Source organism: Malus domestica, chromosome 01 (genome assembly GCF_042453785.1).
Source record: "Malus domestica chromosome 01, GDT2T_hap1".
NCBI lineage: Eukaryota > Viridiplantae > Streptophyta > Magnoliopsida > Rosales > Rosaceae > Malus > Malus domestica.
Window position 1 is genome coordinate 23,578,847 of NC_091661.1, and position 18,766 is coordinate 23,597,612.

Consider the following 18,766-nt stretch of genomic DNA (forward strand, 5'->3'; position numbering starts at 1 on the left):
CAAGAGTTAGGCATTATTTATCGGAAAATGATTTACGCATTCTTAATTTTTTAATGCTCTTCCCCATTTGAGTTTATTTCATAATTCTATTTTGAAATTTACATGAAACGAATTTACCGTTGTTGCAATTTCTCTCGGGGTAGGTCAGATTTGTGCCTCTTTTAACACCAGCAATAAAATAATTTAAAAAAAAATCAGGAAGTAAGATTTGATTTGGTTTTGACAATTGACCAGAAAAAGAAAACAGAAAATGGAAATGGATAAAGAGGAAATTGGAGGAATAGTCACTGAACTATCATCAAATTATAGCTCTTGTTCTCCAATAAAAAATTTATTAGATTTGATCCCTCAATAAAAGGTACATTGAATCTCTTGCACTAACGGCGTTAGATTTTTTGTTACCTTACGAACGAATTGTCTCGACAACTAAACCTCCGGCGCCTCACCACCTGCAATCAAATGTCTCTTCGCTCACCAAATGCGGGTAAGAATTTAACGGAATTGGTTAGGAAGGACCAACGCTCCACCCACATTTAATCAGGTTCGAGGACTAAAATGTAATGAATTATTAGTTCAAGACCAACATCACAATTCAATCATAATTCATGACCATTCCTCAAATATCCGCGGAAAATATAAGGTAGCTTTCCAGAAAAGCTCAGAATAGTCCCCGTCGCTTCCCAGCGATTTGGTTCTTGTCCATTCTCTTCTTCCATCCACCTCTCGCCTTCAACTCAACTCCCACTTCCAGGTAAATCCCTAATCTCCGTTGATTCCAAGCTCGCATCTTTGGGTAGTTTAATCCCGTTTCTGTGGAGACAACCGAAACGAAAACGAAACGTCTCGTCCACGAAGTATACAGTTCATGGAACAGTTTCGTTTCTCTGTTGATCAAACTGGTCATTGATAGTTCTCGATTGGTTTTGTTAACTTTTTATTTGTTTAATGTCATCAAATCCTTGATCTTTCTAATCTTCCAAGTTCATGAACTCGTAGTATAATGATTTTTTTCTGTTTTTTGATTGGTTTGATCAGGGTTTTGTATGATCGGGAAGGTCTGAGCTTTGGGAGGTGAATTGGGATAAAGTTTTTGTGATTGATAGATTGGGTTGGTAGCTATGTCGTGGTTTAGAGCTGGGTCTGGTGTGGCAAAGCTCGCCATTAGGAGAAGTTTATCGAATAGCGGGTCCTATGCGGCTAGGAGGCGGGTTCTTCCGTCCCAAAGCCGAGACTTTCACACCACAATACCTAAATCAAAGGCTGCCCCGGTTCCACGCCCTGTACCCCTCTCTAGGCTAACTGATAGTTTCTTAGATGGAACCAGCAGTGTTTATTTGGAGGGGCTTCAGAGGGCTTGGGAAGCCGACCCCAATAGCGTTGATGAGTCGTGGGACAATTTCTTTAGGAATTTTGTGGGTCAGGCCTCTACCTCGCCCGGAATTTCGGGGCAGACCATTCAAGAGAGTATGCGTCTGTTGTTGCTTGTGAGGGCATACCAGGTCAATGGTCACATGAAAGCTAAATTGGACCCTTTGGGTTTGGAAGAGAGAGAAATCCCAGATGATCTTGACCCTGCTCTATATGGGTTCACTGAGGCTGATCTCGATAGAGAGTTCTTTTTGGGGGTCTGGAGGATGGCTGGGTTTTTGTCTGAGAACCGTCCTGTGCAGACCCTTAGGTCCATATTGACCCGGCTTGAGCAGGCTTACTGTGGGACCATTGGGTATGAGTATATGCACATTGCAGATCGTGAGAGATGTAACTGGTTGAGAAACAAGATTGAGACTCCTATACCAATGCAATATAATAGGCAGCGCCGTGAGGTTATTCTTGATAGGCTTATTTGGAGTACACAGTTTGAGAACTTCTTAGCCACTAAGTGGACAGCAGCAAAGAGGTTTGGGCTTGAAGGGGGAGAAACTCTTATTCCTGGCATGAAGGAGATGTTTGATAGGTCTGCTGATCTCGGGGTTGAGAGCATAGTTATTGGAATGTCTCACAGAGGCAGACTGAATGTATTGGGTAATGTGGTTCGGAAACCTTTGCGTCACATATTTAGTGAATTCAGTGGTGGAACAAAGCCCGTGGATGAAGATGGGCTCTACACAGGGACTGGTGATGTCAAGTATCACCTGGGAACCTCTTATGATCGACCCACTAGAGGTGGGAAGAGAATCCATTTATCTTTGGTTGCAAATCCAAGTCACTTGGAAGCTGTGGACCCCGTTGTTGTTGGAAAAACTAGAGCAAAACAATATTATTCAAATGATGCGGACAGGACCAAGAATATGGGTGTCTTGATTCATGGAGATGGTAGCTTTGCTGGACAAGGTGTGGTCTACGAGACTCTTCATCTAAGTGCTCTTCCGAACTATACCACTGGTGGGACTATACACATTGTGGTGAACAACCAAGTTGCGTTCACAACTGATCCAATGTCCGGAAGATCGTCACAGTATTGTACTGATGTTGCCAAAGCATTGAATGCCCCTATTTTTCATGTAAATGCTGATGACGTGGAGGCAGTTGTTCATGTATGTGAGCTTGCAGCTGAATGGCGCCAGACCTTCCATTCTGATGTTGTGGTTGATTTAGTGTGCTATCGTCGATTTGGGCATAATGAGATTGATGAGCCCTCTTTCACGCAGCCCAAAATGTACAAGGTTAGACCTTATTTTCTATTAATTAAATATTTGATTTTCTTAATTGACTGAAGGAAGAAAAATTCTTTTTCTCATTATAAATCCCAAAGTCCTCTCCTTATTGTGTCCTGGTATATTATATGGTGCAGCTATCGAGATGTGCAAAGCTGACTCCTGATTTTTTTTCCCTACTTAATTGGGGATTTGCAGGTTATTCGGAATCATCCATCAGCTCTAACAATCTACCAGAACAAACTTCTAGAGTCTGGACAAGTAGCCAAAGAAGACATTGAAAGGATACAAAGCAAGGTTAATGAAATTCTCAATGAAGAATTCTTGGCTAGCAAGGATTACACTCTTCAAAGAAGGGACTGGCTTTCATCCCATTGGTCTGGATTTAAGTCACCTGAACAGATTTCTCGTATCCGGAATACTGGGTAGAGCACTGTTTTCTACCAGTTTCACCTGTTCTTCGCAATATCCGATTTTATTTAATTGTATTTTTAATGAATTTTATATGCTGCTGTACAGGGTAAAACCAGAGATTTTGAAGAGTGTTGGCAAAGCAGTTACAGCCCTTCCAGAAACTTTAAAGCCTCACAGGGCAGTAAAGAAGGTGTATGAACAACGTGCACAAATGATTGCAACTGGTGAAGGAATTGATTGGGCAGTTGCGGAAGCACTTGCCTTTGCTACACTACTAGTAGAAGGTAACCATGTTCGACTGAGTGGTCAGGATGTTGAAAGAGGTACATTTAGTCATCGGCATTCTGTTATTCACGACCAGGAAACTGGGGAAAAGTATTGCCCTCTTGACCATATTACGGCTGGCCAAGATGAGGAAATGTTTACAGTTAGCAACAGGTAAAGCGTGATTATTTGTTGTACTGTTCCCTTCTGCAAGGATCCTTTACTTGTTTTTTTGGTTGTTAAAATATCTATAAATGCATAGAAGATTTTGACCATTGTTTTTTATCTGGTTAGGTTCAGTCCAGAGTTTTCTTGTGCTTTAATGTAGTGATCCAGAATTTGATTCATTAGCATTCCCTTGTACTGTACTGTATAATGTAAGAAGAAATGGTGATGTTTGGCCATGAGTCTATGTTAGGGGCGATTTCAGTTCCCAACATTCTATTTGATATACATGTTGTATTCATTACACCATGATTTACTTCTTTTATTCATGAACATCGTCCACATATCCCCGAAAACTTGCTTCTCTATGGTTTATACAACTCAATGTGTTAATTTGCCATCTCTTGCTGCTGTACTCCATCTTAAAGATAGTTGGACTGACAGACTGCGCAACATGGCTTATGAGACACTGAATAGTACATATTTAATTCGTCTTCTATACAAGCTAATTGTCTTTGTATTTACAGCTCACTCTCGGAGTTTGGAGTTCTTGGATTTGAATTGGGTTACTCGATGGAGAGTCCAAATGCATTAGTGATCTGGGAAGCTCAATTTGGTGATTTTGCAAACGGAGCTCAAGTTATCTTTGATCAGTTTTTGAGTAGTGGGGAGTCCAAGTGGCTTCGTCAAACTGGGCTTGTTGTGCTGCTTCCTCATGGCTACGATGGCCAGGGCCCTGAACATTCTAGTGCCCGACTGGAGCGATTTCTTCAGGTATTTGTTAGTCAAATATGGTTCACTCCTCCCCCATCTTCCCTTTTTCCTTTGGGCAACAGTAGTGTCTGGCATGCATCCTGAAGTAATACCGTTACCTAATGTTTTTACAGATGAGTGATGACCATCCTTTTGTCATACCTGAGATGGATCCCACACTTCGAAAGCAAATTCAGGAATGCAATTGGCAGGTTGTGAACGTGACAACTCCTGCCAACTACTTCCATGTTCTGCGTCGTCAGGTGAGTGGAAATATTTCATTTATCAATATTTTCCAGCATCGTGATGAGTTTCTGCATGTTCTGACATTTTTCCTTATTTCCAGTTACACAGGGAATTCCGCAAGCCTCTTATTGTGATGGCTCCTAAAAACCTGTTACGGCACAAGGATTGCAAATCAAATCTATCTGAGTTTGATGATGTGCAAGGTCACCCAGGTTTTGACAAGCAGGGGACCAGATTTAAGCGCCTCATCAAGGACCAGAATGGCCACTCTGATCTGGAGGAGGGTATTAGACGGCTGGTCCTGTGCTCCGGCAAGGTAATTATATTCCTAGTTTTCCTCCATATATAAGCACACACATGCATGCATGTACATGTTTGACTTCTAATTGCGTTATGGTTTTTCCAGTAAAGTAATCAATTGGCTAGTATGAAAAACAAAACCTGACAGAAGTAGATCATTATCTTGACTTATAGATGATTATGATTTGTAAGTTGTATTATTTTACCTGAACATGGGACAAAATGTTTATTCTATCTTCTATCCTGTACAGGTTTATTATGAGCTTGATGAAGAGCGAAGAAAGGTTGAAGCAAAGGATGTTGCAATTTGTAGAGTGGAACAGCTTTGCCCTTTCCCGTATGACCTCATCCAGAGAGAGCTGAAGCGATATCCAAGTATGTAGTCTGGACTCTGTAGATAATGATTAATGGAATGTCGAAAATTTTTGGTGATGTATATAATGCTATGAGGCTCAGGGTGATGGGGTTTTTTGTTCTCTCTGGGGGCTAAATTTTGCTGACATCATGAGGTTGATACATTCCTTATTTGGTTCCTGCAGATGCTGAGATAGTTTGGGTCCAGGAAGAGCCGATGAACATGGGCGCCTACAGCTATATTGCACCCCGCCTTAGCACTGCCATGAAGTCCCTGGGTAGAGGAACTTTCGACGACATAAAATATATTGGCCGTGCTCCATCAGCTGCCACGGCCACTGGTTTCTATACAGTTCATTTGAAGGAACAAAGTGAGATTGTACACAAAGCGGTACAGAAGGAGCCAATTGAGTTTCCCAGTTGAAGTCTGCCATACTTACCGAAAACCAAACAACGACGTGTTTATATATCTTCGTATAATACTGTCTGAATTTTTGTGTCCTGAACTTTTGTCGATTCAAATGGTGGTTTTTCACCGTGGTATGCCATGTAAGCGAGAGCGGCGTCTCGGAGAATAAGATCTCTTTGTTTCTTATTGTGGTGATCAAGTGTTTTGAGAATAATGTCAAGCTGCTTTATATTAATGACACAAGGTTCGTTTGGCCATTCCGGATGATAATATTTTTTTGGATCTTTTTTTTTTGTTATTTGCCGTTATATATTATGATACAATTGAAATATTTGGTTAAGCATGATCATATTAATTCGAAGTTTTAAGTCTTGTCTTTTCCACCCCCCGAATTTCTTTGAATTGATGTCTTCGGCGGCATGGATCTCACACCAGATCAACTACAAGAATGTGATGATGTGCAAATGACTCGAGTAAGTTGCTCAAAAATAGGCATGGTTAAGAAGGTAAACTAAGGGCATGGTTAACGAGAAAATTTACAGGGGCATGTTTGATAATCAATTCGTTTAATTTTTAGTATTCATTTTTTTTTGCTATATACGTAGGAAAATCATTATAGGTTTAGGATCAGGAGAGGTATTTTTTGACACATATTTTGTAGTCTACTTTGTAATTTTTTTCAACAATTTGAATCATGTATATTTTAATTCATCATTCATAGATCATGCCTACCAAAAATTATTTAAATCCAAAATTATATGACCCTTGAATTAAATCACCATCATTTTAGTATTTCTTTGCAAAATTGTTCCTTCTTGTTTATACTACATATAGAGGAAAATTATGTAGGAGAAAGAAACAATGAAAAGGAGGGGGTTTGAAGGAATGATAAAACGTAGAGAAGAAATGCGTATGGAATGACAAAATGAAAGATCAAATATTAAAAGACAATTTTAAGTTTTTTTTACTTTCAAGATTTTGTTTTTATATAATCTTCATTTAATTTCTCCCTCCAACCACCTCTCTTCATACTTTTCAATTCCTCATTTCTTTCGTACTTTTTCATTTATCTCTAGCATAAAAAATCAAAATTATAGCCGAAAAACAAAATGGTTATCAAATAAAACATAAGTTGTCACGTTATATATCTCTTATTTCTCCATTATCATAATGTGAAATTTTTTCTGTTTATTTCTCTCATCATGTGGCTACCAAAAGAGAGAGTGACATAGCCAAAGATCATGAAAGGTTTCATGTGTAGAGTATTTTCTTTCAAAAATCTAAAGTCAATACGTGCGCATGCATGCGCGGCGGCAACCTGCTGGCAACTACTAGTAGAGTTGGCAAAAGTATTTTATTTTAGTATCAATTCAATAAGGAAGAAAGCAAAGCACAAGCCAAAAGCAGTGCTTAATACGCACGAATCTTTATGCATTCTAATTTGGACATTCTTAGCACATATTTTGGTTCAAGTGCTATACTGCTATGTTACATGTATAATGAAGGACCTGGTGGTTGTCAAATGATCTAATAATTTAGAATTAGGGTTTTAAACTTTTAATCATTAAATTGCACACGGAAAATGCAAATGTGGAACTATGAGATGGACAGCATATGTATTTAGCTATTTAATGAAGCTTAAAGTAAAATATTATTTCACCACCAGCTACTACTTTAATCTAGTGCAAGAAATTAAAGAAATTTGCCATTAATTTCTTGCACTTAGCTCCTAAGCTCCGGAAAAGGATTCTCACCGGATCATTTTTTTGGGGATCCCGGATTCCCGGGGATTCCGTGATTGTGACAATTCATCGTATATCGTGCGGTCAATTTTTGTTAGATACTTTTAATACGATATACGATGAATGATCACGATCACAGGATTTCCGAGATCCCCATAAAAAGGATCCAACGATGATCCTTTTCCCTAAGCTCCACGATTGGATTTTGGCCAGAATGAAATTAAGAAGTTTTTAAGGAAAACTAATGAAAATGGTTTGAAAACTTTAAGTTTTAATGATATGGATAAAATAAATGGTAAAATGAATAGTACTATAATTGACTTTTTAATGTAAAAATATGATTTTTCGTTAAAGTAAATAATACCGAAATTTTTTCATTTATTTATTTATTTTTTAAATAAAGAAGCATATGTTAATTAATTAAATAACATATGTTGAAAAACAAATGCTTTTTTTAAAAAGCGAATTCTAAGCTCGATCGTGCATAATGGAGGAGAATCAGAATAAGTCACCACTTCAAAACAAGGAAGCAATTGTCAAATCTGATATCTGATTCGGGTAGTCTGGCAGTGATGGGATTCATCCCTGTTTTCCGGAACCGGATTCTTTCCGGATCCAAAGGAATTGAATCCAGTGATCAAATGATCCAGATCATTGAAATTTGATCCAACGGTTACAATTATTATAATTTTAAGGAACTCCTGTTTTATAGCCGTAAAATCAAATTTCAATAATCCGAATAACTTGATGAATGGGTTAAGTTCCTTTGTCCAGAGAGTATCCGATTACCTGTTTTCCATCTCGGCAAAAGTAATAATGAAAATGATGGCTTGATTGAGACATTGTGCTCAATTTTGGACAATAAATTATTCTCCAATTACATATGCATCCATGAGATCCCTCAAAAGCTAGAGAGAAATAGGAGAGTAACATGATCGAATAAATACTATTTGTAGAGGCAAAAATATTCACAAGGTGATACGTGAATTTTTAACAAAAGAAGACAAAACTACCATTGGGGCATACCGGGGGATTCCTACGCGCAAGCAGCAGGCAATTATCTCTCAACCAAGACAAAAGTGCCCAAAATAGGTATCAACTTAAAACTTAATTTATTCATATATTTCCTATTTCATTAATTAGCTAATCAATTAGCTAAATACTATACTTATTTCATAATTCCTAAAACATTCATTCTAAAATAATGATAAATAGCTAATTAATGGGTTAATTAGCTAATTATTCCCTTAATTAGCATTTAGACCATTCACTTTACCCTAACTCCCACAAAAAGGCCGGCCATCTTTCATCCCCAAAAGAAATCAGCCTTTCCTTCTACCTTTTTTCCTTGGTACGACAAATAATTAGCCAAGTTAATTAGGGAGTTATTTTATTTTGTAACTCCTAATTAAACCCAAAAAACCCTAGCTAGGCCGGTCACCTCTTATCCCTATAAATATACTCCCATTCTCACAAAAAGCCAATTCCAACACTTTGGAAAAAATCCCAAAATTCTCTAAACACTCTTTCTCTCTAAATTCTAACTTTGACATCAGAGGTTCTTCGGCCAAAGCCCCCCCCAATTCATCATGGGCGCGTGAGGCTCTTGGCCTTAACCTAAGGTGTTAATTGTTTTATAGGTGCAAAATTGTCCAAGATTAAGGAGGAAGAAATTTGCATCCACATTATCCACAAAGAAAAATATCTAAAGGACTACAAAGAGCAAAATTGTTGAGAATGAGTCTCACATTGATGAGAGGAGAGATCTTGCATGGGCTTTTAAGAGGTTGGGATATTCCTTATATTACCAATTGGTTTTATAGTGGAATCCCAACTTTTTTCATGGTATCAGAGTTAGGCTGTCTTACGTGTGAAGCCAAAGGGCTACATGTCACATGTGAAGCCAAAGGGCCACATGTCACATGTGAAGCCAAAAGGCCACATGTACTCCACGTCACCCCGTTGTGTTGTTCACGTGTTAGGCTCGTTGAACTACTCTTCATATTATCAATTATTTTTATGGTGGAACCCCAACTTTCTTAAAAAATAACCATGTAAAAATCACGTAAAAATTTGCTAACGCTGCATATTGTAGTGTGCAAACGTCATAAGTAATCTTATTCATTTTTACCTAACTAATTGTAAATTGAATCTCTTATCTTACCCCATCGCAGGGTGAGGTCTCTCATCATTAAAGTCATTTCAGCAATGAGCGTGCTAGTAATCAAGAAAAATCAAGCTAATAGAAAACGCTTCTACCTAAGATACTTTTACAACGTGAAAACGCTCCTACAACAAAACTATACTATCGAGATGGAGTCTATAATAATTATGTATCAAACTCATCATAAATATATATTAAGTCTTCTAAGTGTAGTGAACATGATATATACATCCTCTAACAACTGGAGACAACAACCGCTAAGACCTAACCCTGAATTAAAGTAAATTCCATTTTCAGCACCTCTTGCTCTCTATACACTTTTGTGATATGAGTCACGTACGTTTAAACCAAATTTTGACTTAATCACTTGGAGCGATGATTTAATTACTGCTTGCTTAGTAAGATATGAATCATATAATATGATAATGAAGGATAATATTCGATGTGTTGAAAAGAGGTACTATAGGTTTTGATGCTTAACTTGGTGACATATGGGTTCTCTTCACAGAAAGTTACCGTTTCAGCACACCTTATCGTGGAATCCTAAGAATACCAAGATTGAGATGTACATAATTTACTATGCCTATAAGTAACTGCTTCTGCTTCTCCATTTTTTCTCATCCCTGATCATCACTCACTAGCAACTAGTTTTAGAACAAGATCAACATGTCTAAGTGCTCCACGGCTCAGATGCTCATTCGGCTGATGCCGTTCATGGCTGTCACCTTACTGCAATTTGGGTTCGCAGGTTTGTTCATAATTTCAAAGTTTGCTCTAAACCGTGGGATGAGCCCGCAGGTCTTCGTAGCCTATCGGCACGCTGTGGCCACTGTTTTTATAGCTCCTTTCGCCATTATCTTCGATAGGTGCGTCTCCCTGTCACCCTCCTTTTCTGTATGTCGTAATCTTTTTTGCATTTGACATGTTGAGAGATGAAGAAAACTAATCCACTGAAGTTATTCTATTGCAGGAGAGTAAGGCCAAAGATGACCTTATCTATTTTTTTTAAGATTGTTTTGCTTGGCCTCTTAGAGTTAAGTACCGTGACCACTAAGTCACATATTTTTCAGCTTATTTCTGAGTTTGAAAAAAATAAAGTTTTAATTATATAGTACTGTTTTTCTTTTTAAACATATTGGAAAATCAAACTAATCAAGTGATGATCTCACTCTTAATTATTATTAGGCCTGTAATGGACCAGAACTTGGCCTATACCGGGATGAAGCTTACAACAGCAACTGTTACATCTGCTCTGTACAATGTCCTTCCTGCTTTTGCATTCATAATGGCTTGGGTTTTCAGGTATATTTAATTAACACACACACACACACAACACACCGTATATATTATATATATATATAGTAAATTGTAGCAATGGTCCATCAACTTTAATCAAATTGAAGCAATGATCCCTCAACTAAAAATCCATTACTATTGGTCTCTCAACTTATCAAAGTGTGTAGCTATAGTTATTTTCATCAATTTTGTCAAAATAAGTTATGTTGAAATAACCATTTATATAATTAGGGTCCCTCAACTCATCAAAGTGTGTAATTATGGTTATTTTCGTCAACTACATCAAAAATTTTGTCAAAACGAGTTATGTTGGAATGACCGTTGATACAATTGAGTTAAAGTTAAGGGACAATTTCTTTAGTTGAATTAAAGTTGAGGGACCAATGATAATGAATTTTTAGTTGAGGGACCATATCTACATGCTTTGATGAGTTGAGAGACCAATGGTAATGAATTTTTGATTGAGAGACCATTGCTCCAATTGAGTTAAAGTTAAGGAATCATAGCTACAATTTACTCATATATATTCCTACTGTATATATTGCTCTAATTTGTTTGCATAGTTCAGGAAAATGTGGAATTATTTAATTTGTCTGGTATTAATGTTAGGCTTGAGAAGGTTAATTTGAGAAGCCTGCATAGCCAGGCAAAAATATTGGGGACCATAGTGATGGTGGGAGGAGCCATGCTTATGACTCTAATTAATGGACCCATGTTGAATTTTCCGTGGACAAGAAGAAATCCCCATCACGAATCTACAGTTTCCACAGATCATCAAGATCATATAAAGGGAGCTATCATGGTTGCAGCGGGATGTTTCTGCTGGGCTGGTTTCGTCACTCTCCAAGTAAGTCTCTAAAGTTTAATGCAACTTTTTTTTAATCAACTGAGATTATCAGAATTCGAGCTTGAAATATCTTTCAACATTAGAAAAAAGTATAAGTAGATTGAGAGTTGATATTTTACTTGGAGTAACATGCAAGTAACAACCACGGCTATTGATGTGAAATCCTGTTCCTGAATTTTACAGTTATAACCTACGTATTTGTATTATTGAGATTTTATATTATTTTTCTGGAATTTATATTAATTTAGATTTTAATTAACTAGTTACGAAGTTTGAAGTTCGGAAATTAATTCTTTAAAATTTGTTGACCTTTCGAGGTCACAATTAATGTTTTCGAATAGATCTTGAAACCACGAGCGTATAGGCGAAAGCCGTTTGCGAATCGGGATTATAACGAAAAAGATACGGTTGTCCAAAATCGTTTTCTTTCTTTTATTAAATTTTAGACTAGAAATTAATTAAACTCCCACCTACTAGGAAAGAGGACCAATCAGAAATTAGCGAGGAGGGGGACCAATCAGGAAGGGAGAGAAAAGACATCCCCTTCCCGTCGACCCAGACACCTGCACCCAACCTGTTCGACCCGAAGTGGTTTCCGGCCACTTCCGCCATTTTTTTCAGGCCAAACTCACCAATCTACCACTTGCAACCTCTTCCACAACCTCCCCTCTACCATTCCCGCTCAAGATCGAAAGGTTTTAGGTCCAAAATCGCGAGGAACTTCATCGGAGCACCGGAGGTTTTTGACGGCGATCCTGCCGTTCTGGCGAGTTACACCACCCACCACCACCATTAATCAAATCCCTTTGGACCCAGGAATGGTAGGGGCATCGGAACACCGAGGAAGGAGAATCAAAGTTTACCCATATTCTAGGGTTTCCAACGAGTGCGAGCCAATTTGGGGTATTTTCCGACCAAATTGGACTTGGTCACATGTATAGAACTTTCTCTATGCATTGAGATCTTCATTTCTGTAAAATTTGGTAATTTTTGGAAATAGTTGAATTTTCCAACTAGTCGAAGCGGCGCGTGGGCCGAGACCCCACTTGCCCTTCCTAGACTAATTTGGATACCCTGATTTCATATGTGACATTTGATTGACGAAATCTTGTCGTATGACTATAGTTTTGTTACAGACCGCCTCTTGGACATTATATGAATTGACAACCCGACCGTTGAATCATCACCAAACCTTGATACGTTATAGTACGTAATATTTGAGGACTATAGGAATTGATAAATTGGAAATCCGACATACGGATCTTCCCAAATTGAATTGCTAAGTTTGTAAAACCAAACGTTGATAGCAACTTAATTCTAGTAATTGGCAGAGATCTGACCGTTGAATTGTTCCGAAATTTTAGAATATCGTTCTAGAAGATAAATAAGACATTGGGAAGTTACATATCGGAAATCCATGGGCGAATGTTCAAGATTGACTTGTATAAGGTTGTGGACCCTACCTTTGATAGAGACTTGACTTTTGGCTAATATGCTACAAATTGATCTTTAATATTAAAAACCAGTATTACTAGAGACTATGTAGGGCTTAGTGAGCCTTTATTGGTTAGTAGTTATCCCAGATTATATATACATCGATTTATGTGTATGAGACGTCATATTGTGATGTATATGTGTTTATTTATCTTCTTAATAATGTGAAGGCTTTTTAGCCAAAATGGTCCATGAGATTTGCATAACACATCACTTTGGTCCCTGAGATTGAAAATCAATATAAATGGTCCCTGAGATTGTCCACCATCCATTATATTGGTCATTTCGTTAAAAACTCCGTTAAGTATTCCAGAGCTTTTGGCTGGAAGTTTAGGCAATTTTCAAAGCTTCGTAACTCAATTGTTTCTTAACCAAATTTGACCCATAATATATCAAAATGAAGATAGGAAAGTGTAGAACAAGATTATACCTATTTCGAAGCCCAATGATTCTGGAGATGGCCGGAAAATAGCCTAAAATGTGATTAGTCTGCGGGGAGAATTGGAAAACTCGTTGGAAACATGGTAAATTTTAAACGTTCATAACTTCTTCAATACTCAACGTAATCAAGTGATTCAAAAATGAAAATCATACTTATCAATAAGACGAAGAGAATGGTACCTTACTAGATGGTTAAATCACCGTGGTTTGGCCAGAAAACAGCTCGAAAGTGGCTAACTCGATACCAAGACAGCCACTTTCGAGCCATTTTTCGGCCAAACCACGGTGATTTAGCCGTTGATAAAGGTATCATTTTATTTGTCTCGTCGAGAAGTATGATTTTTGTTTTGAATCACTCGATTTCGTTGAGTATTGAAGAAGTTATGAACGTTTAAAATTTACCCAGTTTTCGGCCAGTTTTCCAGTTTTCCCACGGACTAGTTACCTTTCAGGCTATTTTCTGGCCATCTTTGGCAACCATTGGGCTTCCAAATAGGTATAATCTTGTTCTACACTTTCCTATCTTCATTTTGATATATTATGGGTCGAATTTGGTTATGAGACGATTGAGTTATGAAGTTTTGAAAATTGCCCAAACTTTCGGCCAAGAGCTTCGGGACACTTAACGGAGTTTTTAATGGGAGGACCAAAATAATGGATGGTGAACAATCTCAGGGACCATTTCTATTTATTTTCAATCTTAGGGACCAATGTGATGTGTTATGCAAATCTTAGGGACCATTTTGGCTAAAATGCCTAATGTGAATGATAAGTATGATAAATGTTATGACAATGTGATCCTAGAACCCTATTAGATGTATTATGTAGAACTTATATGCTTGTGTGACATATTTGTTGGTGGCCATGAGCAGTTGATGGTATAGGTGACTACGTTGCAACTCATAGGGGTTGAGGTATGGATAGGTGGTGTGTTGAATTTATTACACTATGTAGCAGTGGTACATGGATGGTCCTGCTTGGTATATCTGTGTTGGGGGACCATATGTATTTCAGGGGTGATCATGCTTGGTATTTCCGCATTGGGTGATCACTACCTGCACGATGAAATTATGCTATGGTTCTGCTTGGTATATCCACGTTGAGGGACCATATGCTTTACAAGAGTGATCATGCTTGGTATATCACCGTTGGGTGATCACTACCTAGAGTTATATGATACAATCCTGCTTGGCATATCCTCGTTAAGAGACTGGTAGGGGTGATCATGCTTGGTATATCCGTGTTGGGTGATCACTGCCTATGCTATTAGATTATGCATATGGTTCTGCTTGGTATATTCGTGTTGGGGGACCATACGCATTCGATGGGTGATGAGGATTAGTTGTACTTGGTACATTCCGATAGGCGATTATATTTCGGTGGGATTTCGTTGAGAGGTCCGGAACCCCTACTCTTGGTCATTTCCATAAAGTTAGTTCGACCCTAGATTCGAGTGAGTAGGAATTGCTCACAGTCGTTATGTGTATAAATTAGAATTATCATGTTATTATTTGGAATCCAAGTAGGGAATTATGTAGAATTCCTTTATTAAATTTTGTGCATTGATATGTGATCATGTTGACCAATTAATGTAGTTAAATGTTAATATAGTGCATCTCTGATTCTTAGGACTGATTAATTGAAGTGATTGTGGAATGATGTTGGATATGATTGTTATTAATACGATTAGATTAGTTGATCAATGTGACTAGAGAATAATATTGTGCTTTGTTGATTCTTTGATATATTACATGCTATGAATTGCGATTTTATGTTGAAACATAGTGATTTATATGATAGATGAATTGGAAATCTTGATTGCATGTGGGTTGTTATGTAGCCCTAAGTCTAGTAATTTCATGCTTGCCAAGTTCTAATAATTAATTGAGGAATGTTATGCCTTTTGGCTTGAACGGACTGTGATATATGTTGAATTGTAGTGAATGAACTACGAATGACTTGATTCTTGTTTAAGGTACGTAGGCAGTCTAATGAGGAGGTTAGATGCAACCATAAAGTATACGAAAAATTACTACGCTTTTGGATCGTGAGTTGTGTTTGGCCCATATCCCGAAGGTGGGGTATGATAGACGGGTATTTGGTGATGTCTTGGGTTGATCCTGGACGTATGTCGGGATCGGGACGTGACAATTGACATAAGTAACTATGCTAATACATAATTATCACTCTCATTGTCATACTTGTTAGAGTATATGTTTGTAGTTATTATGATTGAGACACTTGTTAGAGTATGTGTGTAGTTATTATGATTGAGACACTTCTTACAATTTTAGAGAATCAGTTGGTTGATGTACTTGTATTGTTGAAGACTATGTAAGTCTAACCTCATGTATTACTTCTTCACTAAGAGTCAAGATTGTTCTTCTTCATTCTCTCTCTCTCTCTGAAACTCTTTGCTGTTCTTCCTTTCTTTACAAAGATTACAAGAACAATATTGATCAGGGGATATAGCTTAACAATACTAATCACGGCTTTTGTAGGCGATTACACTAAAGTCATACCCTGCTGAGCTCTCCCTAACAGTTTGGATATGCTTGGCGGGCACGGTTCAAGGCTTTGCGGTGGCCCTAGCTTTCGAATGGAATAACCTTACAGCTTGGTCCATACACTTTGATTCTAAGTTGTTAGCTGTTGTTTATTGTGTAAGAACTTCGTAATTTAACCCCAAGCTTTCTGATAAAAAAATATTATTGCAGACTACACACTCGCACACACACGCGCACGCACACAAACGCACACATATACATATACATATGCAAAGGATCCCCATTGTTGAAAAAAAAAATGGGGATAGGTGTGGTGTCCACTTCACATCGAATTTAACAATCCGAACCATATATTTTGTAAGTCTTGACTCATAGATCATCCTTGCAAAAATTCAATTCAATCCGAATCATTTGTCTATTTAATTATCAAGATAAAATTTCATTGTTTCTTATAACAAAATATTCGTTGATTTTTTTGAACCCAATTAGATGTTTTAAATATTTATGATTTGGCTAATATTTTGCAAGGATGATCTGTGAGGTGCAACTTGAAAAATAAACGGTCCGGATCGTTAAAGTTCAATGTAGTTTGGACTCCACAACTAATCTCCGTTTTTATAAAAAGAAATGAAGAAGATCCATTCCTTTAAAGGCTCTCTCTCTCTCTCTCTCTCTCTATACACACACACACACGCATACATACATATACTTTACCAGTTTATATATTACAGCCTGAAGATCTTTTGATGCAGGGAATAATGTGTTCAGGGATCGCTTTTTACATTCAGGGAATAGTAATGAAGGAAAGAGGACCTGTTTTTGTGACTGCTTTTAATCCCCTAAGCTTGATTATTGTAGCCGTTATGAGCTCCTTCATTTTAGCTGAGATCATGTACCTGGGAAGGTAATTTCGCATCAATCTCTCTTTTCTACTAGGAGCACCTTGCATTTATTTACCTTTTTCAAAACAAAAATACAAAATAAAGGAGAACAAAAGGGAAAATGAAATATGTACAAATGGAACTGCATTATTACAAACTTTCTAACAAACAATAGAATCAAGGGACACTAAACATACAATAATTAAGTCGTATGTAAATCGCGTGTAGTGCTACTTTTTTTCCTGGTTATTGTCCATGCGGGTTTAAACTATTAAAAGTGTTTCTTTATTCGAAGATTAAAAGTTTATAACTTGTTCAGTTGTGCATATTTTCCTACAGAAAAAAAATGTGGAGTTAACAAAGCAAATTTGTATTTTGACAGAGTTATAGGAGCAATAGTCATTGTGATTGGCCTTTATATGGTTCTATGGGGGAAAAGCAAGGATCAACTTCCATCTGAGTTAGAAAAAAATGATAACGTGGAATTGGATACGACTATTTAACAAATACTACATTCATGGAAAGGACACTGACTTCAGATATCTGTGGCCATTGATGTTACTAATAAGAAGCTGATATATTTATCTTAAGGAGGAAGAGCAAAATACTCTATAATAACTACTTGGAATTTGAATTTTCAATCTGTAACAAATTTCATGCAAGGCCAAAAGTTAATTTAGTATAATGTTACATCCCTTATATATATATATGTATGTATCAAACCCAATATATGCATGATTGAGTCCATGATTATTTCATGTAAAGCTGGCAATTTAATACCGATATTACTAAAGAATCAGTAATATCAATTTTACGTGATAAGAGATAAACACACAATAGATTTTTTCAATGAGTAGGTCAAGTCATGCTGAAGTGAATTAGCAATGCTGGAACCAAAGGGCTCCTGATATAGATTCTCAACTCTTTAAATAGGCGCTGCAAATGCACTAAAATGTACAACAATAAACGTTAGTACCAGTTTTGGTACAATCAAATAGGAAGGCCTAACGGGCCACCGAAGGAAGAGTTCTATCCCAAATATATGAAAATCAGCAACCGAATAATCGACACTAGTTATAGCATCCGCTATAAAATTGGCTTCCCTAAAGACATTGCTTCTAGCAAATGTCCTCAAAAGTTAAATGACTTAACTAATACTAATGATGATAGTTGATTTGAGACGACTAGCCAGTGCATTGGTGTTTGCTTGCACTCTTCAACAAGCAAAGCACAAGACCTATTTTAATTGCCAAAATTGTGAGGGGTTAATCCAATCCAAGCTCCTAGGGATTCGACGGATTCTACGTAGTATTGCCTCGAAAAGTCGATAGAATTAATCCTCACATATTTACAACTTACAAGTAACTTTATCAAAGTCTAGCTAGTAGTTTGGTGTGAGACGATCAGAATCATAGTAGATAATGAGTAGTTTAATTGATTATGTAACAGGTGTATAAGAAACTTAGGGCATGTTTTTTAACAGAATATAGGAATTGAAATGATTTTGATTCTTAAGTTCCATGCGTTTAGTAAATATATGAGTATGAAAATTGATCATTTCACTTCATTACTTTCCCTTGCGTTCACCTAACACACAAACAATAAAAAAATGTGTGATTCCCTAGTAATCAATAATCAAATATCAAAAAATAAGGATCACATCAACTAGGAGCTTATTTGATCCGACTTCCTACTTCCTATACTTCTAATTTCTCGGATTCTCATATTTGGAGGGTTGAAATCCATTTGTTAGGGGCGGGGAGGAATCCGCTACTCACTAGTACAATGCTTGTACAACTTCTTTGTATACTATTATTATAGGTTGGAAAGCATAA

General features: G+C 37.2%; 2 protein-coding genes across 3 annotated transcripts; both read left to right on the top strand.

Annotated features, from left to right (window-relative positions):
• Window positions 1-382: 382 nt before the first annotated feature.
• On the top strand, window positions 383-5,829 carry LOC103434412 (uncharacterized). The gene is made up of 9 exons (XM_008372758.4): window positions 383-751; window positions 1,036-2,663; window positions 2,853-3,079; window positions 3,174-3,506; window positions 4,025-4,271; window positions 4,385-4,513; window positions 4,597-4,812; window positions 5,048-5,171; window positions 5,336-5,829. Exons 2-9 carry the CDS (start codon window positions 1,119-1,121, stop codon window positions 5,572-5,574), a joined length of 3,060 nt encoding a protein of 1,019 aa, XP_008370980.2. The 5' UTR covers window positions 383-751; window positions 1,036-1,118; the 3' UTR covers window positions 5,575-5,829.
• A 3,908-nt stretch (window positions 5,830-9,737) lies between these two features.
• Window positions 9,738-17,689, top strand: LOC103434381 (WAT1-related protein At2g39510-like). 2 transcript variants are annotated; one of them, XM_070818786.1, is made up of 7 exons: window positions 9,738-10,331; window positions 10,436-10,498; window positions 10,651-10,767; window positions 11,371-11,608; window positions 16,045-16,206; window positions 16,803-16,954; window positions 17,314-17,689. In XM_070818786.1, exons 1-7 carry the CDS (start codon window positions 10,132-10,134, stop codon window positions 17,432-17,434), a joined length of 1,053 nt encoding a protein of 350 aa, XP_070674887.1. In that variant the 5' UTR covers window positions 9,738-10,131; the 3' UTR covers window positions 17,435-17,689. The 2 variants fall into 2 exon arrangements, with proteins under 2 accessions (XP_070674887.1, XP_070674890.1); XM_070818789.1 differs by lacking the exon at window positions 16,045-16,206 and having other exon boundaries at window positions 10,030-10,331.
• Window positions 17,690-18,766: the final 1,077 nt, after the last annotated feature.

Excerpts from the sequence above, each read along its gene's own strand:
- LOC103434412 (XM_008372758.4), top strand. The coding sequence starts at position 1,119 with ATGTCGTGGTTTAGAGCTGGGTCTGGTGTGGCAAAGCTCGCCATTAGG. Across the intron at positions 4,514-4,596 it reads TCCATGTTCTGCGTCGTCAG|TTACACAGGGAATTCCGCAA; the intron begins GTGAGTGGAAAT and ends CCTTATTTCCAG. Across the intron at positions 5,172-5,335 it reads AGAGCTGAAGCGATATCCAA|ATGCTGAGATAGTTTGGGTC; the intron begins GTATGTAGTCTG and ends TGGTTCCTGCAG.
- LOC103434381 (XM_070818786.1), top strand. The coding sequence starts at position 10,132 with ATGTCTAAGTGCTCCACGGCTCAGATGCTCATTCGGCTGATGCCGTTC. Across the intron at positions 10,499-10,650 it reads GTTTTGCTTGGCCTCTTAGA|GCCTGTAATGGACCAGAACT; the intron begins GTTAAGTACCGT and ends AATTATTATTAG. Across the intron at positions 16,207-16,802 it reads TGTTAGCTGTTGTTTATTGT|GGAATAATGTGTTCAGGGAT; the intron begins GTAAGAACTTCG and ends CTTTTGATGCAG.